The sequence below is a fragment of the Lagopus muta genome, chromosome 1 (assembly GCF_023343835.1).
Source record: "Lagopus muta isolate bLagMut1 chromosome 1, bLagMut1 primary, whole genome shotgun sequence".
Classification (NCBI taxonomy): domain Eukaryota; kingdom Metazoa; phylum Chordata; class Aves; order Galliformes; family Phasianidae; genus Lagopus; species Lagopus muta.
The window spans coordinates 166,750,466-166,775,427 of NC_064433.1; the positions used below are offsets into that span (position 1 = coordinate 166,750,466).

Here is a 24,962-nt window from a genome sequence, read left to right on the forward strand (position 1 = left end):
TATAAATCTTGCTTTTGGCTGTACAATTTAGTACGCTTCTGCTCGTACACATCTCTAATGCGTAGTATTCTAGTGCAGTAAGGGAAAGCAGGTTGTTCTGTAAAGCTTTAAGAAGATTAAGGTAGTTCTGACATCAGGGCCTTAAAATCATCACTACGTGCCAGATGGATTAACAGTTCTTAGTTGCAACATACTTGGACTAAGATGAAACAGGCTGAAGAACAATTAATATATATCAATAATTAAAAGGTCCCTTTGTCAAATTAATCTCCGTATTCCTATTTGGTCTCAAGATACTTCACACCAACCAATCACTGGTTGTCTTTCAACACCAAGTGAAATAACTCATGTTCCCAGACTTCACCTCTGGTGCCATCTCTATACATGACCCTACCCATAATACTTCACGTTCATACTCCTTCCACGCCCTCTATCCCACCTGTGGCACCATATTCAACACCTTCCATACTCCTGTTTTTCAAACAGAAATTCAGCTTTTTCCATTAATACAGACATTACAAAGGCATAAACATTGCTGAAGTGCCTTAAAATAACCATCTTCAATCACACACCTTGCCATTTTAAGGGGCAGTGGTTGGATGCTGAATGCTCAGCTCAAAGACTTGCACGTTGCCTCCCTCCTGCCCCACACCTATTCGTTCTCTCTTTGAAGGATGAGGTTTTTTGTTTTGTTTTTAAACACTAGTGGTAAAACAGCTTTCTGACAAGTCCATTGCTTGTGAATGCATTACTGAGTATTTCAGTGTTTTACATTCAAAGATGGAAATTATTCTTCCTTGGCTTCTTTCTCCCTGTTCAACATTTACAGTTCAAACAACGCATAAAGAAATTTTGGTCTAACAGTGGGTATAGTTTTATTTCAGTTCTAGTCCAGTGTTTGTACTAAAAGCCCATTTCCATTTCTTATTTTTAGCAACATCAAGTCACTTTTGTTCCACTGTTCTTTCCTCTTATGTTAAAGGTAGACTATAATTACATTTTTAAAAGAGAAGTCCATCTCCTTATGAGCCTGTAAGATTATCATTCTACATACATTTTAAAAGCATAAGGCTAGAAGCAAACCTACACATTTGAAATGAATTATATTCTCCATAGCATTCAACACTTAACAAGTCTATTCAGACTGGTTATCTCTGCAAACCCATTCAAGACCATTGAATAAAAGAAATGCCAAGCATACAGGCCCAATTTAGCACAATGGATTAACAGCACACAAGTTATGTGTTGTGAGAGACCAGCTAGGACTGCAAATAACCCAGTTTAAATTCCAGGTGAACTTAGCTTCTGCTAATTTTCTTTAGTCAAAAAGCTACTGAAATATACTATGCTTGTTTGCAGTTTCCTATCACCCTACCTACCTCAAAACTGTGTAGCAGTGGCTGTAAATTTCCCCACATTCCATACATAACATTTTAAGTCTTTTGTTCATGTTTATCTTAGAATGAATCACCTATTGGTTTGAGTTGGAGGGAACTTCAGAGATCACCTGGTTCCAATCCTCCTGCCTTAGACAGAGACTCCTCCCATTGGATCTGACTGCCCAGAATCCCACTCAACCCAACTTTGAACACTTCCAATGATGAGGCACTCACAGATTTGCTCTGTAACTTGTTTCAGAGCCTCACCACTGTCATCATCTCAATTAAAACAAATCTACCCTCTTCAGTTCAAAACCACTGCTGGTTAAAAGACTTTCTCCATCTCACAAAGGATTTCCCATTCTGAAATCCCACAGTAGACAAATTCATTTATTATTTCCTGACAAAACCATGCTGTTGTTAACCAAGAAAACTGCATTTAAAAAAAATGAAAAATCACAAAATACAAACAAAAAATAAGTTTCCAAACTTGATGTTAAGTTACTAAGAGGTGAATGTACGCATCAACAGACAAGTTCCAAGTTGTATATAACGCCAAAATCAACAGCGCTTTAAGATGATAAAAACTAGCTTAGTAACTCAAGGGGAAAAAAAAGAGCATATGTATTATTATTATTAATTATATTAATTATATTATTAATTTACTTCTAAAAAGCTTTCATCTTGCTACCTTTAAATCCCAACTTAATCTTTGTGTTTATGCAATTGACCAAAATGGCGACATACAAAGAAAAAGACAGAAGTTGTTTTGGGAGACATTTTATTCATGTACAATTTTATCAGCAATGTACAATAGACGCTTTAATCCTCTATATATTTCATCTCTTTGAAGTCTGGTAAATGCTTATTCATATACAAAACTACATTATGCTTTCTCTTAAAGACCCAAAATTGTGAAAATCTAAGTGCTACAGTATATGCTGTAGTGATTAAACACGTTGTCCAGAAGAGTAACCAGCCACTTCAGTGAAGCACTTCTAAAAATGTTCCTGATCAAGTTCAAATGCACCTGTTCATAAATAATGATCTGTTTGTTCAAGTCCACTATACTGCTAAGTACAACTGTCTCCAATACAAAATACCGTTTCAATACAATTCTCCACAGGGACAACTAGATCATCTAGTCATATTTATATTTAACCAAGGCTAATACAAATTTACAAGTAAAGTAACTTTAGAATTTACTCAGAATAATTGTTCAACCAGAAGCTTTACTTTGGACAACGCAGAAGTATATTGCAAGTAACATTCTGCAGCAAAAAAAGCTGGAGGTTTGAGAACAGCTAAGGACTAAATATTAGCAATACACACTTTTACAAGAAGTCCAAACATTCTGAATGTTAACATCAAAGACCAGGTACTTCAACCTGCGTGCCTGCCAAATAATCAAAACCTCTGCACAAAAAAAAACCATCCCACAGAACACAGTATTTCAGAGAAACATATGAGACACTGGCATGACATTTCTCAGATCAAATTGGCAACTGAAATTTAACATCCACCTGAGCTTGTTTTGCTAAGGTCACTATTTCAGAGAGTTTCACCACCTGTAAAAGAAAACAAAGACTTAATTTCAAACAATCCTATCTTAATTTTTTTAAGTAATTTCAGGAGTTCTCCTATAAATTTTTGTCACAGGCATTTCTGGACCATGTTTTGATACCTTTTGGAGACCCAACTTCTCTTGCATAACCTTCATGAATTAATTCCTGCTTAGGAATACGTCCTCATTTTTTGCACATTAAAATTCTTCACTTTCACTACTGCTACATGTTTGTAGAATAATTTCTATGTAATAATTACATAACTTCAAATTCACCTAAAATCCTAGTTGGCCAGAACCATCTAGTGAACATTTAGGTGGAAAAAAAAACATGTATAAATACACCCTTTTAAATCACTGACTACAATCACTGCTTTGAATGCTCAGCTCGTTACACTGATCTATCCTCATCCATTTGTTTATCAATCTCATTGCATCATCATACATAAACCAGTTCAAAGAATCACCTATTGGCAACATACACAAACAAATTGAATCCTTTCCAATAATGCTTCTCCAGATACAGATATTTTTAGGTTAGAAAATTAATTCTATTTGCATGGCAACATGACTGAACCAGCAAAACATCATCAGTTTTAAGACACATTTTATAGATCCAATCCAGCTTAAGAATCCATATGCATTCCTAGGGAATATTTACAATGACCAAATAAAGCTTACTAATCTTGCAAAACTTAATATTACTTCTTAAAAGCAAGGACTGTATCATCAGGCTTAACAAGTTAAGCAATCCAGAGCTAATTCTAGAACTTCAACTTCAGGGAATCAAAATCATAACCAATCTGCCTGAATACCTAATTATCTTACTGCAGAATCAAGGTGATCAACTATGTTTGATTTTAATCACACGCACAAATATAATGCTATGTCAAAAGAAGTGTTACATTTCTCAGTTACTTGACTTAAAATTAATCTCCCAGCCATTTCCCTAACAAGAAGGATGACAGATACATCCATTTAGCTGTGCATTGTTGTTTTTTTTTTGGTTTTTTTTTTTGGTTTTTTTTTTTTTCCCCCCAACTTTTTCATTTTGAAACTGCTGTTCAGAAAAAATAACTGAAGGTTATTCACCACTTCTCAGAGTGTTGACCATGGAAACAGGCTGCCCTGGGAAGTAATGGAGTCACCATCCCTGGAGGTGTTCAAGAAACAGGTGTAGAACTTAGGGACATGGTTGAGTGGGCAATATTGGCTGTAGGTGGACAGGTGGACTAAATGATCTCAAAAGGTCTCTCCCAACCTTCAGAAACTCTGGGGACATAACGGCTCCCAACAGCATAGTAAGGGAATATTTTGAAAGGAGAACTAACCTGCAAGGCATCTGCTTGCAAAGCTGGTAATAATTTGCACTGATTACCCTAGGCTACCTACCTCTAGCTGACTGAAAGGATTTTCAGCTTTCCAGTATTCTGAAACAGATCCTGTGTTCTGAAAATAAGGCTCACTGTGAGCTCTCTTACCATTTTAGCAGCTTCATCCAAGTCGTCACAGGCAAGAATTTTGAGGCTGCTAGCAGTTATTAAAGCTTTGGCATCATCAACTCGTGTACCTTAAGAAAAGATAAAATGCAACTCTTACAGAATACTGGACTACCATTTCCAGTGTATGCAGATAAATGCTGAAGACAACTACTTTAGTAGTTATGAAAGCAGTAAATCTCTTTTTATTAACTTCCCAATCCTCATCATCTAAATTCTGTGTTGTCCCTGTTCTCTCATAGCCTAACAGCTATACAGCTTACAGAAAACTTGGTAGGTAGTATCTGAGGTCAAGAACATCTGTCAATATAGACAGAAAGATATTTATCACATACACTCACCTTGCAATCGTACCACAATAGGTATTTTTAGGTCCAAATCCTTTACTGCCGTAACAATGCCTTGTGCTATTACATCACATCGCATAATGCCTCCAAAAATATTTACCAGAATAGCCAGTACCTACAAAAATCAAGAACAATATTTACATTAAAAATGGACAGAGACACATCAGCTAAAAGCACCACTCACAGCATTTCAACAGCAATTCAAAGGAAAATTCAAGCTCTCTAAGTGTAGTAAGGGACTCAGCTCAAGAAAGAGAACATTTTGTTGCTCTGAAAGTTCTCTGGAACACAAAATACAGTTCTATAAAGTCACACGCTTCACTTCAGGAAATACAGTTCTTCATTTCAAAAATGTCTGACTCAGGATATTTTCATGTTGTCCATATTTTGTGAAAGTACCTGAGTAAAGACAAACATTTTCTGCACAAATCCATCACAGTACATTATGGGAATGGCCTCAAGTTTTGCCAGGGTGGTTCAGGTTGGATACTAGCAAAAATTTCTTCTCAGATTGGTGAGGCATAGGAACAGGCTGCCCAGGGAAGTAATGGAGCCACCATCATTGGAGGCGTTCAAGAACCACATGTGGTACCTTAGGGACATGGTTTAGTGGGCAATATTGGTTGTAGGTGGATATGTGGACTAGATGATCTTAGGGGTCTTTTCCAGCCTTAATGATCCCATGATTTTATTCTATGATTACTTCAGAGAATGATTAAAAAAAGAAGGCTGCTTGTCTTTCAGCAAATCAAGCAGATGAAACATCAGTAATTAAAGTAATTTAACTACTTAATTTGTCAACTGTTTATCTTTCCATTTCTAACATTACCAGCAAGGGTATTTCCCACATTAATAACTCAGCATTACTGAAGAAGTCACTCTGAAAAGCATGTGAAATTTACAGAACTTACAACACTGTTTACGCAGTTTACTTAAAAGCTAGCATGTTTAGAGATATCTGATGGATATTTAATTCAGGAGGACTAAGCCTGAGGTCAGGGGAAAGACTCTTCCTGCTTAACTAGCAGAAAGGAAGGCTGGAAAGACTGCAGTCAGTGGTGAAAGACAAAGGACACATAACAGCCTTGGAGGAAGACAGGATAAACTTAACAAGATAATTTTAATATGCAGCTAGTACTAAACAGTAGGCTGGTGCTCATTATCTTGCAGTCAGACTAGCTTATTTGCATGATATTGTTTTCACTTCTGCTACTAATGTGTAAAAGCAACCTAGACTGGAACCTAAGAAAGCTGTTCCAAACCACCCCTGAAGTGGACCCAAACAGACTGCAGTCCATGCCACCCAGTGGGCTGTATTGCTGTTTGACTTTTTAGCACCAGGAATCTCAGCTACTTCATTTTTTTATACTTATCAAGTCATAAACAGTTGAAAGAAAGCAGAAAGGGAAAAATAGGTGCATTTGGACAGCCTTTGTCTATGCATCTGCAGCAAACTGTCATTGTAAGAACTTGCTCTACACCAATGCTTCCCACAACTTCTTCCTTGTTCCTTCATCTTTTCTCTCTTCAAAGTTTGTGAAAGACAAAAGTCTTTCCAACTAGAAAGAAACTAAACACCTCTAACACAAATCTCTATTTCCTTCTGACCCTTTCCAAAGAGGTTCAAGTGGTATATTAAATTGTGATCTAAATGTAGTATCCATTACCAGATCCTGCAAGGAACACCCAACTGTTTTGGTTACTGGGATAATCATCCCTATGTGGACCACCAAGTCAGTCTACACGTTATCTAAGACAGTACAGTTACCTCTCTGGTTCCAACCAATTTATTATCTTAATAATGTTCAAACACTACTGATAAACTCTGGATAGGATAAAGCCATTCCATGTCCATCACAAAGTTATTTATTTACGTTATACAAAATGAGTACCTGCGAGAAATTTGTTTGTGCACAGCACAGAGAATATTCATCTCTACAACTCTAGCAGCTGCAAAACTAGCACAAGAACACACACAAAAAAAGGAAGTTTATCAAAAGTGGTTTCTGTTTAAAAAGCCAGTGTGGCCAATTTTACACTCGTAGGACTTCTGAACAGACTCACAGCTGTAATTTCAACTGAGGACACAAAACCACCTACTCAGTATACAGCCAAAGAATTCATTTTAAAATAAGAAAAAACTCGAGCAGGTGTTCAGGACTTCTCCATTTGTACCAAGATTTAGCTAACGTCTCCATTTTCTTCCCTTTCTAATTTTTCACTTACAAAAACATGTTTCCTGGAGAACGTGCACTAAGCATTGCAATTCAAAGTACAGCTTGTGTTGTGCCTTTGTAGGACCTTGATATGCCAAGTCCCTACCTTTTTATCAGAGGTAATAAGCTTAAAGGCTTCTGTCACTTGCTGCACTGTAGCACCACCTCCAACATCAAGGAAGTTTGCTGGAGTTCCACCATGAAGTTTAATAATATCCATTGTGGCCATAGCTAAACCAGCACCATTGACTACAAGAGAATAAATACAACATTTAGGAATGCAGTTTATAAACTCACTAAGTCATTTAAAGCTCGTTAAGTAGAGCATACCTAAACAGCCTATATTTCCATCCAATCCTATGTAGTTGAGATCTGCTTTGGCAGCATCCCTGTCTCTTTCATCTTCCTGTGTCCAGTCTCGCATATCAAAGATTTTCTTCTGCCGATAGGCTGAATTACTGTCAAAATTTATCTTTGCATCCATACACATCACTGAAAGGAAATCACAGTTTATAAAATAAGTCATTTAGTGCCATTACTACTAGAACAATACTTCAACTGTTACTTGTGCATGTTAGCATCTGTTACATCAAGCTTGGCAGCCAGCTCACGTGGTCCAACATTTTGCTGAAATGACCCACTTAACACTGCATGTATATACAAGATTCTCTCCAGCTTACTAACAAAGACAACCACTTACATGCTTTATTAAATTTGTTTTTCCAACACAACATGCTAATGTCAAGTCCTCCTTGCTGCATACCACTGAAGTTTTAGCTGAAACTCATTGTAAATTAACACAGAATTATGAAAGCTGTTACAAAACGCATATGAATAATAGAAACATTACCAACTCCTGATGCGTCTTCAACCATAGGATTTATTTCTACCATGGTAGCATCATATTTCAGAAAGAGAGTATATAATTTGATCATGTTCTCAGCTGCTTCATCCACAAGATTAGGAGGAAATCCCATTTTTTGGGCTAGCTGAAAGTAGAAGACTGGTTATCAGTTAACTGATGTTCATGTATTGATTGACATTTACAAGTTAGGAATCTCCAAGTTTAAATATTATTTCAGTACTGAGTTGCAGATTCAGACTCTCTCCTGTCTTCCAAGAGAAGGATAACTCCTGGGTTTTAAAAGACCATTTTTGATATAAAACACTGCACTTATCCAAAAAGAGAGCTAGTAATAAGTTATCATTGTCTTTACACAGCTATATAAAGCACTGCCATGCATAGCTGGATTTACATTGATTATCAAGCTGAAAATACTTAAATCACTCACTCGAATCTGTTTCAAAATGTCAAAATGCTTTAAGACAACTCAGCAGGCTGAACACACACACACTTCATCAACTTTAGAAACGACACTACCCATCCTTGCTAATTGCACTTTTCCACATTAACAATTACCCTAACAGCTTGCTCCTTTTTTATGCCTTCTACTATATCAATGGGTTCCTTAATTATCGCATCAGGATTCTCTGCAGCAACATCTTCAATATTAACACCACCATGGGAACTGCCTATCAGCACAGGACCCTGGAACAAAAAGAAAAAAGAGTAGAAGTGTAAGTAGTTTTATACCCCACAACTGAAATGTAGTTTTTTCCATAAGACACTTTCCAACAGTAAAGCCCTGCTCACAGTTGGACACCTCTGTATTTCAGTATTTTACCAACATGCTTTTATTGAAAAGAATGTTACCTTTTCATTTTTTTTTACTCAATACATCTATATAGACACTTTTAATAATACTTCCAAAATTGCAAAGTGTACCTTGAGCCCAATTTCTTTTCACAAGAAAAAAAATTCTGTATACAACAGATCAATTAACAGATACATTAAATTTTGACAGAAAGATCCAACTCAGTAATTATATGCATTTTATCTTCTAGTCTGCATCATTAGAAAAGGAGCATCTCCCCCTTCTCCACTCACACCTACACAAACACACACCCAATGCCAGGGACTCATTTATTAATTCCACCCTGCTCCAGCTCCAAGGACAAATTTAGGTCTGCAGAATCCAGTGATAAATTACTCCAAACTTTGCCTGTCCAATAGGATCACAAAGCTCAGTAACGACAGCTATTGCTGAAAGTCAGTCAAGGTTTTCTGACAAAATAGCTCCCAATGATTCAATAATAAAAGAAATTAAAACATATATATATATATTAAAAAAATAAAACATAATAGATAACATTTTCTAAAAACTTTTCTGTTTGGCCACTGTTGCTTTTTTTTGTTTTCTCCTCTGCTATCTAAATCTCGAGGAAAACATCAAGGATTCACTACCAATATACCTACAATCTCTCTCTGTGGGAACAGTCCTCCTGTTTAAAGACACACTTGTTTTTATCCCCAGTACCTTCCCTTATCACCACCTGTGCATTAATTATGACATCTGGTGTACCAAGGCAACATTACTTAAACATTAAAAAGCCTTATAGCTGCTGACAGTTGAATGCAGAAAGCAAGATGCTGATTCCAAGAGCATGCTTAATAACCACGCTATTCCCTTCTCATCACCATCTTTCCAAATGGAAGCATGTAGGTGATTAATTGTCCTACATCAAATAGTAAGGTTCAACACAATGAACATTTCTGGGTATTTATATCCTGAACAGTCAGCAAGTTAAAAATACTTTACAAAAATAAAGCATCATTCCACAGAATTGACTAAAATAAATGGTTTTAATATGCAAGAGTCTTGCCTCCACTGGCAAGTAAAACCCAAGACATCACATTCTACTTTCAACTCATTATTTTATAAGCTTTTTTCCTCACCTCCTGAAGGAGGAGGTTTGCAACAGCATCAGAAATACCAGCTGCATGCTATTCAACTTCTACAATTTCTTCTTTGGAAAGGTTTTCCTAATCATCAGCACCCTAGACTCATTACAGCAATTAGAAGCACATCCAAAAACAAGACTTAAAGAGCCAACAGTAAAAACAAAGTACATCCCTACCAAAAAAAGCAAAAATTATGGCTCAATAGAAGGCAGTCAGATTTTTTCTTAAAGTAAGAGCAAGAACAAGATGTTAAGATTACAAACTGGCCATTTGCAGTATTTTCATGCCACCTTGTGGTAATTCTGGGATGCATACTGTAACGTTTGGCTCTTCCAAGCTTTTGTACAGTACAACAGAACACAGGTGCCCTAATCACTTAACTGCACTAAAATCCAAATGATGTTTTCTTGTTAGAAACAGAGGAAGACACAGGTGTAAGTACAATATTGAACTTTTAATGTTCCATTAAAAAAAGATTAGTTTCCTCCACAGAAAATTATTTCATGCTCATGCTAGAGACACTCTTCAATGACCAAGAGCTGCCCTTCTACAAACTCTTAAGCATTTGTATCGACTAAATTCAGCTTGCAAAGCTTCAGAAGAAAAATTTAAAAGATCTGCTTTACCTTGGCTTTGTTATCTAGCAATTCATGTTCTGTCCTACCTAATGGCACTCATGGAAATTCATCTGTCAGATTGCATTGACACATTTCAGTTACCAAGTTCGTATTGTAGCCTAAAGGGCTATATAGCCATAAATACAGAATATAAGAGAGACTACAGTTTTCATCTTCCTGACAGCTGTGTAAGCTTCCTACCACTTACTGAACAGTGCTGGTGTAAGAAAGCTACCAATACTCCCAAAATTGAGGGAACAAACCTGTACATCCCAAGGAATCTCCACGCTGCACACAGGCACTTGATTCATCCAGAACCATAGGCTCTTCCAAAGGGCTTTTACTTCTCATGTTTCTAACTCTCATAAATACTGTGTATACATGCATGCACATGCAAAGCTGAATTTTTGAACTGAACTCTAGTACAAGCATCTGGTAGACAAGTGCACACTTCAAAAGCCAAACGAAAATAAATGAAAATAAGCCCCTTCCACCCCGTCATTCCTCCCCTTCAGCACCATGAATTTGAGCTTCAGCTGAGGCTACCATTACTCTTTTTCTACATCTTAAATTCTAGCATAAGATTTTTAAAGCATTTAAAACACCACGGCAATTGCACAGTTAGAGATACTAGGAAATTACATTTCACTTGTTTATATTTCTGAATTTCAAATGCAAGCAACCAATACAGTGAACAGCATTTTTTTTTTTTTATTAGTTCAACTATAACAAGTTAATTAGTTGACCTCTATTTCTAATGTTACTCACTTGAAATGACCTTTCCATTGTTATTGCAAAATAGTATTCTCTCCTGGGATATCTGCGCTCACAGATAAATACTTGATTGCATATCCTGCCCTTTTCTCCTGTCTGCTTGGTAAACAACTTCTTTCCAATCATTTTGGAGGAGATATCTTTTGCTTCTTCTGGACTGGAATAAAAGAAGCTCAGAATGTGACAGAGAAACTGCTGGAAAAACAAAAGTAGTATAAAAAATTCTTACCTACTTGTTATTTTAATGTTAATAATTAAAACACTGATTTTAAACTTGGCAGGAGGTTCAATTCATAATAAGAAAGTGAGGTTTTTCCATTTGGTTGGATAACAGAAAGAACTTACGAAAAAACTATTTTCACTCCTCCCTTGAGGCCACCTTCAAATGTTCCTTTTCCTCTACCACCAGCTAAAACCTGTGCTTTTACCACAAGATCCTTTGTACCTGTAATGAAAGAAAACAAAATTTATCATGCATGACTACTAAAAACGAACTGCCCCAGGTGTAACAATAGAGGTTGCTTTCATTTTAACCTCCCCCCCATGTTCAAAAGACAAACTTGAATCAAAGACTGTACCACAATTCACAAACCCTGGTGAGTCAATATTAGAAAAAAAATCTTTCTACATTAAGTATTTTACTTTTTTTATACACATTTGAATCATAACTGATCGAGATCTCAGCAATAAATGTTCACTACCTCCCAGTCTATTAGTAAAATGGCACTGAATATGTGAGGTATTGCAATCCAAGATTCACCTGAATGAAGTATAAATCCCCTACATCTATAACTATCTTCTCAGCAATTATATGCAACTATGGCACTTACCCAAATTAACTTGCAGGTGTGGTATGGTTTCCTTTACGCAGAGCACTGAAAGCTTGGGTGCTTTGCAGAAATCAAAGGCCTAAGCAAACCCATTATTTTTACCAGGTCAGGCAAAGTCAGTCTTTTAGATGCCCTAAGCCATTTTAAAATACTCTTGAAGGTAGAGCAGGCTGTGCATACAAGTTTAAAGAAGTGAAATCTGAGAATAAATTCACTATCAACTGGGATATTGTGAAGCATCGCTGAAGGAGAAGGAATTCATTGTGTTATTTAAGGTGATAAAGGAAGAAAAAGAAAACCCCTCTGAGATATTACTCAACTTCAATTCCACTGAATGAGTGCTGAAAACAACTAGATTGCAGGATGCAATGTATGTGGCACATCCCATCTCCTTTCATGCCACAGCTGGCTGAGCCACTCTGCTCTTAGTGGGCAAAGAACAAATGCATTGTCCACTTGGATGTGAAAAGGAAGCCAAGTAAAAGCATAAGAAAAATAACAGTCTTGACTGTGTACCGAGCAACAGATCTCTGAATGTACAGCTGATATGGAGCTTTTTGGCATGAGAGGCTTGAACAACACAAACATGCAAACATATGCTTATTTGCTATGCTCTATTTAAATCTAAGATTTAATTCTGGTCCTGAAGATAACCATTTTCATGGCTACTGAGTACTAGCAATCAAACAGGTTAATGGGCGTTAGAGAGGCCACATAAAATAAGACTTTGGCCTTTTTTATTCATGAGACCATTTTCTTAATGGAAATACTTCAAGCACAAAGCTAGCTTGCTTTAAGAAACAGTAAGCATCATGCATGGTAAAATCTTAAGTAGTAGCTTCATGGATATATGAGAGCCACATGCTCCAACATGCCAACTTAATAATAAAGTTCCAGCCATTTGAACATCATTTACCTAGTGCTTACACAAATGTGCAGAAGTGTGATATTTGAGTGTCAATATAAAACTGTGTAGTGATTCAAAGACGTTGAGTTCCCTGCTCCTAGGGGATACTTTTCAAGTATTTCAAGTGACTCAAATATTCAAGATTTCACAGCACTATTTAACTGACTGTTCTGAGGTTCCTACTGAAGTTTTCTAATTGACAAAGATTGAGATCAAACATGCTCAATAATCAAGACAGAGACTTAAAGACTACAGTCCACGAAGAAGCTGAGAAAAGAAGATCCTCCTAAACCCTGTTTTTCACCTCTTACACCAAGTCCAGAAGGTAAAAGCTACTTCCACAGAGAAGTTTCCTGGAAAGTCATGAAAATTACCACATATCTGTAGCATCAGTGCTTTCTGTTTCACAGTCTTTGTGAGCTGAAAACAAATGCCACCCACCAAGGCAAGTTGCTCTACAAGAGAGTGCAGGTGATTTTTCCTTACACAGAAGATACAGAAGCATGCCAATGAACATGAAAGCAGAATAGGAGATACAAAAGAAGCCAGGCAGAGATGCTCCCTTTAACATTTTGGGGAAGACTACTATGGATGCAGGGGGGAAACAAAGGGTACAGGCTGAAGAAAACAGCCAGGTTCACAGTCTCCCAAAATAGGATTCCCACACAGTCTCCCAAAATTCTTTTGGCACTTTCAGATTTTGGCTATCCATACCACAGGCCTGTTCCCACAGGGTATTTCTTAAGAGTTTGGGTAGTATTGTAGTTGGTTACACTTTGGCAATGCATAAAGGCATCTGAAAAAAGCCTGTGAGAAACAACCTTAAACAAAACTATCATTGAACTGTCCCTTATGAACAGAATGCAACAATTTGTAGCATTCCACAAACAGGCTATTAATTATTTACATTTTTTTCCCTACACCACTGCAAATAAACTAGCTGCTTGATTGCACACAAAACTTCAAGAGTTATTTGACCAGCTATGTTTTCAAGCAATTAAGTTTCATAGATGTACCTGAAGCAAAAGTAAAGATAACCATGTCCTGAGAAAGCTTTAACTTGACTCTATGAACAGTTCTTTCCTACAGCACCCATTTAAAGTTGTCCTTAAACTCCACAGAAGGGAGATGTTGTGTCACATATATCATCTGCAGTGTTACAGCTGCAGCACTACTTCATATGCCACACAACAGAGAACTGCAGTTCTCTCCCAGTAACTCAACAAAACATTTGGAAAACAGGAGCTAACACCATTTTCTACTAATATGAACAGTTTTTCTGTCCTGTGTTTTCCTTACATTGCTCTGAAATACTGCTAGGCTTTTGTTTCAGTGACAAATAGCAGCTCTGCCTTGGAGCAGGTATCCATATACCATCTTTAGGCAGCGGAGTGCAGCTAAAGTCTCAGGGAAGCAGTTAAAGAGGCAAGCAAGCTAAGGTTGAAACGCACAGAACTCAGCAATCACTCAGAAATGGTAGGAACCACTAAGAACAAGACCTGAAATCAGTGTAACACTGAGTTAGCATCTATTCAGGGTGACAAAATCAACACAGTACTAACACAGGTTTCATATTCAACAATGGTTTATTAACTAGATAGCAAAAAACAGTGGTGCAATCAGGAAATGCCCTGTTGTTTATTTCAAGCAATACTGACACTTATCAACACAAAGGAATCTTTTCTGATTCCACAACCTAAACTTTCAGACTGGGAGAAAAGTCCTTTTCTCACCATGCTCACGCACTGATGATCAAGGGGCAATACAATTTTATGCTAAGTTTATTAAGGGGAAATAAGGCTGGGTGTTCTGTCACCTCTCAAATGTTCTGTGCAATTAGGAAGTTTGACGATTAGGGCAGACAACCTTAATTAAAGTATTCTGTTTCACATGCTTCCATTCTGCATTACGTCAAATCACTTTTGTTGTCACTTCTTTAGGCCTAATATTCACTACAGTGGCAGTGCTGCTTTCCACCTATTGTGAACGTCTTCATGATAACCACACAAGCCTGATCTGTTCTAACAAAAGTGGAAATAAGACGCAATAATAGGTTAATAAGTGGCAATCAAGATCTCAACAACTGCCATTCAGCTGCAAACTGTGGTAGACAAAGACTCAAATCTTTCATAGAATAGAATCACAGAATCACAAGGTTGGAAAGGACCTACAAGATCATCTGGTCCAACCATCCTCCCATCACCTCTGCTACCACAAGCACTAAACCAAATCTCACAGCTCCTCATCCAGGCGCCTCTTGAACACTGCCAGGGACGGCGCCTCCACCACCTCCCTGGGCAGCCATTGCAGTGCCTGACCACTCTGAGAGAAAAAGTTCTTCCTCATGTCTAATCTAAACCTCCTCTGGCACAACTTGTGGCCGTTTCCTTGGGTCCTTTGCCACAGTTACACTTTATTTAAAAGCATTTAGCTCTAGGACAAATCTCTCCTAGTTATAATGCAAATCAATCTTTTCTTCTTGCACAGACATGAAAATTCGAAGTGTAGAATAATATTGTTGTATTTACTGGAAGTAAGGAAAATACAGACTTGTAATAAATAATGTATTTTTCACAGAGTAACAGTGCCAACCTTAACAAATGCAGAGAGCCTCTTCAAAGCACACTGTACTTTGCTAACAAGCACAGCTACTCAGGATAGAATTTCAAAATCACATTTTCTCAGCCTTAGAAACATTCAGATTAGAAGAATTTCTGCAAGCAGAAGTCTAATTATCAAAATAATTATGTGCCTGCAATCTTCATGCCAAGCAGGAGAGTGAACAACATGTTTCACACCTCTTACACAACACGACCTTCTACACAAAACACATCCTGACATTATTCACCTGCCTCAAGTTTTTCATCAACTTGCAAGGTTTTGGCAGTAGCTGAATCTAAGCGATTAAAATACAGCAGTCACAATCTGAACAGGCAGGTTAAACAAGTTATTTGAATGACTGAATTATTATCAACAACATGCTTTGATATGGGAATTTCAAAGAGGTGAAACGCTATAAGAGAAAGCAGAGGCTGAAGCAAAATGCAAGCCTTGGATGTCAAGAAGTAGTGCTTGCCAAAAAAAAAAAAGTCAAGAAAACATTTGGTTTCTGGACTGCTGGTTCTTGAGAGACTCTGGCCAGGCAAGTAGGATCCTCATTGAAAAAACTGCTTAGCAATCCATCTGAACCTGACCTCCAAGGCAGCTGGATTTGAAGACTTGGAGGATTTTTGTACAAAACACATACTTACAAATCAAAGCTTTTCTTTATAAACCTACCTACGTTTACATGTTACTTTTTAAGAAACAGATACAAGCTGCAGGTTTAAGCAACTGACAGCAAAATCAAGGCCAGGCTGGATGTGGCTCTGGGCAGCTTGGTCTGGTGGTTGGTGACCCTGCACATAGCAGGGGGTGAAACCAGATGAGCGTTGTGGTCCTTTTCAACCCAGGCCATTCTATTGATTCTGTGAAAATAAAAATACTGAAAAGAACTTGAAGCTCTGGAAAAAAGCATGTACTCATCAGGGACCTGCCATTAGGAATGAAGATATGCCAATCACTTCCATCATTCTGCTGAAAACATATCAACAAAGATCTCTGCTTATAAACTACACTGGTAAGGATTCGCAGCTAACAGTTAACAATAGTAGCAAGAGGAAAGATTCCACTGTTTCAATTTCCTTCCAGTAACTCAGCAGTAGGGAAGAGGAATGTTATGCACTTCATTTCTCACCACCTCCTGTTCTGTACAGCTTACTTTATTTAACTAAGATTTGAATTTCTGTCATTAAAATCCTACACCACCAGAAGCAACACCACCAAAGCTGCTTCAAGATCTGTCTCAAATCCTCACAAAAGGAAACGTACACTTTCCATGAAAGAAAAGCTTCTCCATGGGCATAGAATATGTCACTCCCTCTCACACACAAAAACTGTTAACAGAGGAAGGTGTCAGGAAGCATCAACATTTCAGTTACCACAACAAATTCATAGGTGCTGCTTTAACTAACAGCAGTGCTGTATGCTTCAGACAGCACATTCCACTGAGCTATCTGCTACACACCAAAGAAATGAGCATCTGCTCTTCAAAGAATAGCTTCTAGGCCTGTTAGTAGTGTTATTGACACAAATACATATCAATTCCTGAAGTGGCCCTGGTCACAGAGTTAGATGCAATCACACATTGGCTGAGAGTAAACTAAGCTCATAAGCAGTCATCAAGACATACTCCAGTATCTTAACAACATTTACGTTTTCAAAATGTAAGCAATATCATAGAATCACAAGGTTGGAAAGGACCTACAAGATCATCTGGTCCAACCATCCTCCCATCACCTCTGCTACCACAAGCACTAAACCAAATCTCACAGCTCCTCATCCAGGCACCTCTTAAACACTGCCAGGAACGGCGCCTCCACCACCTCCCTGGGCAGCCATTGCAGTGCCTGACCACTCTGAGAGAAAAAGTTCTTCTTTATGTCTAATCTAAGCCTCCTCTTGTGTTCACACAGCATAGAAATAGTCATACTGCAAAACTCACAAATAACTAAAAATATCAATATTAAAAAAAAAATGCCTTTGAAGTCTTTATCAGATACTGGGTATCAGTATTCTCAGCTCTGAGTAGAACACATTCCTTCAGCAGCACAAATTAGATGTTTATGGAGACAGTGAAATAGAAGCGGAAAATTATGCAAACAGTGACATTTACAGGAGGTCCAAACCTGTTTCCAGTGACTGAATCACTCAGTAATTGCTTTGAAGAAATATGTCATTCCATGACCCGCTTCAGTACGTGATAACAAATCACTTGAAATGAGACGGAGGGCTCTGCTGAAGGAAAAGCTGTTTGGTAAACAATAAATGTCAGTGACCCTCCACAGCCAAAAAAGTATGATAAGAAAAAGTTATGTGCAAACCAATGTTTTAATAATGTCCAACCTTCACAACAAAAAGCTTTCTAAACAATCACAGAATCATAGAATGGCCTGGGTTGAAAAGGCCCACAATGCTCATCCAGTTTCAACCCCCTGCTATGTGCAGGGTCACCAACCAGCAGACCAAGCTGCCCAGAGCCACATCCAGCCTGGCCTTGAATGCCCCCAGGGATGGGGCATCCACAACCTCCTTGGGCAACCTGTTCCAGTGCGTCACCACCCTCTGAGTGAAAAACTTCCTCCTAATATGTAACCTAAACCTCCCCTGTCTCAGTTTAAAACCATTCCCCCTTGTCCTATCACTATCCACCCTCATAAACAGTTGCACTCCCTGCTGTTTATACACTCCAAACAAAACAGAAACAAAACAACAGAACTGCAGAATCCATCTAGAAAGGAAATCTGAGTTGAAAAAAGCACTTTAAGAAACAACACAGCAGAAGAAATCAAGTTTTGAAAAACAGTAAAGAAAATGTAGTTTTTTTCCTCAAAAAAAGCCATGAGTGATCTGCCATCATCGCTCTAACTTTGTTCACAGCATCTAATTTCATCTCAGTTACCTTTAAGAATATTAGAAAGAATATTACAGGGAAGAAGTGCACTCTTGTAACTTAGTCCTAAGATGAACTGCAATATTCATATGCCTCAGTTTTGCTGCAGCTGTGCTACACTAATTATCTAGCAGTGATGATAATCCTTGGTACAGTTAAGCTTTGGCTTTGTTCTGGCTTACACTGACTTAGCTTTAGATACAGCTAAATTGTGGTAATTTCTGTTAATGATAAAGTGTATTTGTTGTGCTTTAGGATAAAAAGTTACCCATTTGTAACTGGAGTGACCTATCTGCAAAAGGAAAGAAATCCAGTGCTAAAGTGAAGTTCACAGAGAGCAGGTTTCTGACTAAAGGTTATCAGGAGCATGTGAGTTAGCAGCAGGAAGACAGAGCAAGCAGCATTACCAACTATCTTTGTCACGGGTTAGACAAACATTTGGAAAAAGGTTTAACACACAAAGGGAAACAAAAGATAATCTGCTATCTACCAGCAACAACTTTTACACAATAAAAACAAATAACGAGTAGGAGGATAAAAAAAGTGAGGTTTTTTTTCCATTCTTCTCCAAATTCTATGGTTGTTTTAAGTGAATACTAAAAGAAAACAAGAGGGAAATGGTTAGAATAAAACAGAAAGCCAAAATATTGCAGCCAAGATCAGCCTGCCACGTGCAGAACAAGTTCTGGGCAACGCTTGAGGAAAGCCCAAAAAACCCAAGCTCCTTCAGCTTCCCCTATTAGGAAGTCTTCCTTTCCTCATCTCTAACACTAAACAAAGCCACAGTGCCAAACACACACCAACTTAAAGGAAGTATACGAATGGCAATAAGCAGCTCTGAATTCTTCATCTCTTGTATTCTATACGATGCCAACTCATACACTTCACAACTTCATTTTCCTCAGCCCTAAGAAACTGCATAGGGTCACATCTGCCAGATAACAGGCATACCTGTGGGCCTCCATGGATGAGACAGAACTATGAGCAAGCAACCACAGACATACCTGCTTTGCTACAGGTCTCCTCCCTAAACAAGGAACAAAACAACGGAGCTCTGAGGTACGAGTCCCCCTGCTGTTCACCAAAAAGCACAAGGGATGTCTTATTTGTCACCAGCAGGGGATCTGTGCAGATATCAACATGATAGGGCACATCACAGAACCACAGAATGGCCAGGGTTGGGAGAGACCTCAAGGATCATGAATCTCCAACCCCCTGCCACAAGCAGGGCCACCAACCTCCACACTTAATACTAGATCAGACTAGACCAGGCATAGCCCTCTGCTTACTGAAGTTTACACTGTGCTACAAGCTCACTCTGCACTGAAGGTATGGGACTGAATTTTAAACCACTCAAAGAATAGTTGGAAAGGAAGCATTTTAACATATTTCCTTTATGATGGTGAAGCTAGAATGGGATCAAGACAAAGAAGATAAGCAAAATACACCTGCATTTCTGAAACATCAAATCTGAAGCTGCCCAATTCTTTTCTACATTACAATTTGCTCTAGAAAAAAAATAACACTTTCAGATCACATAAAGGCAAGACATGAAGCAGAAATGGATCTAACAAAACATACAACCTCAGGAGTAACTACAAATTTATCCATTTGGAGATGAAAAGACAAAGGCATTTTCATTTAGAAATGGAATATGATAAAAAAGCAATGTCTTCTGTTACAGTTGTGTAACAAATTTAACACATTTGGGGAAGGAAGCTCTAAACTGAAAAAGAAAATAGTATTGATAATGCAAATTATAACAGGCTTCTATATTATAACCACATTAAACCCCAAAGGTTTTTTTAGTAAGATATATAGTAGGTGAAATGGCAAATCAATGGGTAAAATCACACCCTAAATTAAAGCTCAACTAATCACTCTAGCATCAGGTAGAGGAGATTGGATGCCTTTTTACCAACAAGACATGAATCCAGCATTAACTACAGGCTGTCAAATTCCTCCTGTCCTGTATCAAGTGGCTGCATTCTAACAGAACAGTCTGTTTTCAAAGACACAGGGTTTTACCCCTCTGCAGCATAAAAGAAAGCCTCCTTTGCATCTTCTGCTCTATAGCAGATTTTGAGCTACAGAAGTCCTGCCATCACTGATGGTCCATCTGTCCATCACTGAAGCTCTTCACAGAAGATCTACTCTACCCTGGCTAGAGAATGAGAAGAAATCCACAATTTGCACAAAGCAGAGTCTATTATTCATTTCAAAGAAGCCTAGGCACTCGTATGAACCTGAAGCCAATGCAACTTAAACCTGCCACATCCTCTCAAAATACGTTCCTTCTAAGCATAACTCATGAGTTACAGGAAAAACACCTTTAGCATTTGGGATATGGGAATGATGGTGACAGAAATACAAGTTCACAGCCTTCACTGGAAGTAAGGTTAGATTCTTCCCACTGCAGTTTCAAGGTTTAACTTCATAAACCAGTCTCCACGTGTATAACCCAGAGAGTCTTTAAAACTCTCACTTAACTGACTTCACCATTTGCTCATGTACTGAGCGTTCTTAGACATAATATGAAATATTCTTAGGAAAAAGTCAGCTCCAAAGTAAATACTCAGGTCTGCAAGAAAGATGCTCCACAGGAAAGGCTCTCATAAAGAGAAGGTGCATTCAGAACTCCAAAGAATGTCTTAATAGAAAAGACAGACAAAGTATTTACAACCTGTATCAATCCCGTGCCCACACACTATATGTTCTCTTTAATATTATACCTATTTCTTTTGCTATTTTGTAAGCTTCATCTGGCGTCTTGGCAACCAGTCCATGTGGAACAGAAATGCCAGCCTCCTGCAACAGTTCCATGCTCAAGTATTCATGTAGTGACAGGTTCCTCTGCTGCTGCTGTTGCACCTGAAACCCATGATTACTAAGTATTCCTGGACTTCCACCAAGCACCTGAAAGGGAGAAAAGAAAGAGGAAAAAAACAAAGAACATGACTGTATTATGAAAAGCTGCTGTTTAGCTTTAAAAAAAAAAAAAAAAAAAAAAAAAAGCCTATATATTAAACAAGTTAAGTATATCAATGCAATCATCTGAATGCCTTCTTTTATGTTTCATGTACATTATCTATCATACTAGCCACTTGTGGTATTGGTTTGGAGGTGGTCATTGAGGACAGCAAGAAAAAGACGGAGACGATGATAGCAGGAGCAAGGTTCAGTAGAGCTAAAATACCTTTCAGCAACTAGTTAGCACCTAAGTACTTTAAGGAGTACATCTGTTGTGAAAAAAAAACATGGAAACATCACAAAACTGAAAAGCATGCAAGTTTGTGCTGCGGTTTTGGTTGTGTCCTTCTGCCAAGTTAAGAACTGAGCTCCGTGAAGGAAGGCACTGGAAGTTACTTTACATCAGCTTTAGCCTTATAAACTGTAAATTAAGTTTGCTACAGAACAAAGTATTCAGTGTTAAAATGATGAACATGAACCAGAGAGGCCTACATATGAGCAGTTCCAAACACTGATGCTGAGTTGGAGGGTTGTAAAAAGGTAACTTCAACATTTCAGAGGCTAGGTAAAAGAAAATGTGCTTAGCACTGAGCCCAGGAAATTCCAGCACAGAGCAAGACAATTTCATCTGCAAAACTGATGCAGAAGACACGGAGAATTTCTGATATTTTCAATAAAGCAGTCCTAGGAAAAGACAATTTTGATCATAAAACATCAGGAGTGGCATCACGTGAACTATCTCTTTTCTTAAAAAAAAGAACATCTACTTATAGACTTCAAAAAAAAAACCTTAACTTTACATGCATACAAAACAGCAGATCTACCAAACTCAGCTAACCCACGCATATCAATTACAGCTGAAAGCTCAAAGCAAAAAGACTAGAAAACTAACCCGGCTTCAAACAGAAAAGGCCTCGCTGTTTAATCGTTTGGTAAGTAGCGTTGGCACAAGTACCATACACGGAAATCTGCACCGGGAAGTTTCTCACAGAGGAGACTTCATATACTTTCAATCACTTTATTTAAAGCGAGAAAACAAAGCACGCAGACAACTTAGGACGGCATTTCAAGGCAGAGGTTTAACCTCCGAGGGATCCCCTGCACACAGCGGCCCTCTCGCTGGCACAGCCCCAAGGACGAGGTGCTGCTGGCAGGAGCCGCGTCCCTTGGCGCTCAGGGACTCCGTGTAACGCGAGAGGGGAACTCGAGCGACCTTTCTCCGTATGGGGAAGGAGAAGAAGGTGGCACAGCGCTGGCTCGCACCAGGCCCGCTACCTCCTTTGTTTGCGCGGGTCTGTTGCGGCCCCACAATCGGACAGGGCCGGACGGCGCGTCCCGCACAGCTCCCGGGGAGCGGCCCCAGCCCCAACCCCAGCTCCAACCCCAATTCCAGCTCCAACCCCAATTCCACCTCCAATCCCAACCCTAACCCCGGCCCAGCCCCGGCCCAGCCCGGCCCCGCCCCGCTGCCTCACGGCCGCTACCTTCGCCGTGGCAGTGCCCAGAGCGGCGCGGAAACCGCTACCCCTCAGAGCGGCCGACACCCGGCTGCAGATGATGGAGGCCGCCATGGCGGAGCCCCTTCGCCCTCAGGTGCCCCTGGCGGCGCGCATGCGCTACCATCGAGACGAGGCGCGGGTGGGGCAGAAGGAATGGGGAGGAGCCGGAAGCGCTGGCTCGGCTCCATCGCCCTCAATGACAACAGCCAGGGAAGCGGCGGGAGGGCGGGCACTAAGGGCTACAGAAGCGGCTCTGCTGCCCCCTGTCGGGGCGGACTGCGGAAGGGAGAGGTTTTCAACCCTGGTTGTTCATCAAGGATTAAAGGATCTCGTAGGGATCAGAAGAAGCGTGATAATCGAGGGCAGCAAGAAAAAGCTGGGGACAGTGATAGCAGGAGCAAGGTTCAGTAGAGCTAAAATACCCTTCAGCAACTAGTTAGCACCTAAGTACTTTAAGGAGCACATCTGTTATGAAAAAAACATGGAAACATCACAAAACTGAAAAGCATGCAAGTTTGTGCCGCGGTTTTGGTTGTGTCCTTCTGCCAAGCTAAGAACTGAGCTCCGTGGAGGAAGGCACTGGAAGCTACTGTACATCAGCTTCAGCCCTATAAACTGTAAATTAAGTTAAATTAAAGAACAAAGTGTTAAAATGATGATCACGAACCAGAGAAGCCTACATATGAGCAGGTTCATATGCAGCAGTTTCTGCTGCAGCCCCACAGCTGGGCAGGGCCGGGCAGCACATCCCGCACAGCTCCTGGGGAGTGGGAATCCGTCCCATGTTGCCATGATGGTTGCAAAGGGTTTCCCCCACCTCCTCAACTGGAGGGGTCTGCAGGCTCACTGTCCCCGAGGCAGCCATGACTGTCCCTCATGACAGTGAGCTCTCCACAGGAACCCATCCACCTTCCCTAGCGTATGAGCACCCAGCCTGGCCTAAACACAGACATCCAAACACAGTCCTCCAGTCTGTGCTCACGATAGACTGTGTGCTTCCCTTTACCCCTGCAGACACAGCTGCAGTCACAGTGTACTCCATCACAGGGCCGTGCTGTGGGGTGGCAAGACTCCTCCACTTCGGTTCAAAATGAAAAATAATAATAATAACAATTATTATTATTATTAATCATAGAATCACAGATTCATTAAGATCATCTAGTACGACCACAAACCCATGCCCACTAACCATGTCCCCCAGTGCCACATCCACACGGTTCTTGGATACCTCCAGCAATGTTAACTCCACCATCTCCCTGGGCAGCCTGTGTCAATACCTTGCCACTCATTCTGAGAAGAAAATTTTTCTAATATCCAAATCAAACCTCCCCTGGTACAACTTAAGGCCATTACCTCTCATCCTATCACTGTTACATGGGCGAAGAGGCTGACCACCACCTCACCACAGCCACCTTTCAGGTGGCTGTAGAGTGCAAAGAGGTCTCCCCTGAGCCTCCTCTTCTCCAGCCTGAATAATCCCAGTTTCCTCAGCCACTCCCCATAAGATCTGTGCTCCACACCCCTCACAGCTTCCTTGCCTTTCTCTGGACACGCTCCAGGCCCTCAATGTCTTTCTTGTAGCAAGGAGCCCAAAACTGAACACAGTACTCAAGGTGCAGCCTCACCATTGCTGAGTGCAGAGGGACAGTCACTTTCCTTGCTCCTCCTGACTGCACTATTGCTGATACCAGCCAGGACACTGTTTGCCTTCTTGACCACTTGCACACACTGCAGGCTCATGATCAGCCAGCTGTCAATTAACACCTCCAGATCCTTTTCCTCCACACAGCTTTACAGCCACTCTGCCTTTGTCTTGTTGAAGCTCATAAAATTGGCCTCAGCCCATCAATCCAGCCTGCAAGATCCCTCCATAGAGTCTTCCAACCCTCAGGCAGATCAATACTTTCTCCCAATTCAGTGTCTTCTCCAAGAATTTTTTCACCCTCAGAATTCTCTTTCTTTATTTCAGTGTCTTCACACAATAAATCAAATTTATTTTGATTAATTGACACCAATTACTGAACCAAAGACCCAATATTTGCACACAGTTATTCTGAAATCCATCC

General features: G+C 39.5%; 1 protein-coding gene across 1 annotated transcript; it reads right to left on the reverse strand.

Moving 5' to 3' along the window:
- Window positions 1–2,143: 2,143 nt before the first annotated feature.
- SUCLA2 (succinate-CoA ligase ADP-forming subunit beta) lies at window positions 2,144–23,043 on the reverse strand. The gene is made up of 11 exons (XM_048957559.1): window positions 22,882–23,043; window positions 21,160–21,343; window positions 11,545–11,644; window positions 11,194–11,356; window positions 8,426–8,554; window positions 7,856–7,994; window positions 7,336–7,497; window positions 7,112–7,254; window positions 4,784–4,904; window positions 4,425–4,513; window positions 2,144–2,947 (listed from the first exon to the last, which is right to left on the reverse strand). The coding sequence occupies exons 1-11, from the start codon at window positions 22,966–22,968 to the stop codon at window positions 2,873–2,875; spliced, it is 1,392 nt and encodes a 463-aa protein (XP_048813516.1). The 5' UTR covers window positions 22,969–23,043; the 3' UTR covers window positions 2,144–2,872.
- Between the last annotated feature and the right edge of the window lie 1,919 nt (window positions 23,044–24,962).

Excerpts from the sequence above, each read along its gene's own strand:
- SUCLA2 (XM_048957559.1), bottom strand. The coding sequence starts at position 22,968 with ATGGCGGCCTCCATCATCTGCAGCCGGGTGTCGGCCGCTCTGAGGGGT. Across the intron at positions 21,344-22,881 it reads TGGGCACTGCCACGGCGAAG|GTGCTTGGTGGAAGTCCAGG; the intron begins GTAGCGGCCGTG and ends TCTCCCTTTCAG. Across the intron at positions 4,514-4,783 it reads TATTGTGGTACGATTGCAAG|GTACACGAGTTGATGATGCC; the intron begins GTGAGTGTATGT and ends TCTTTTCTTAAG.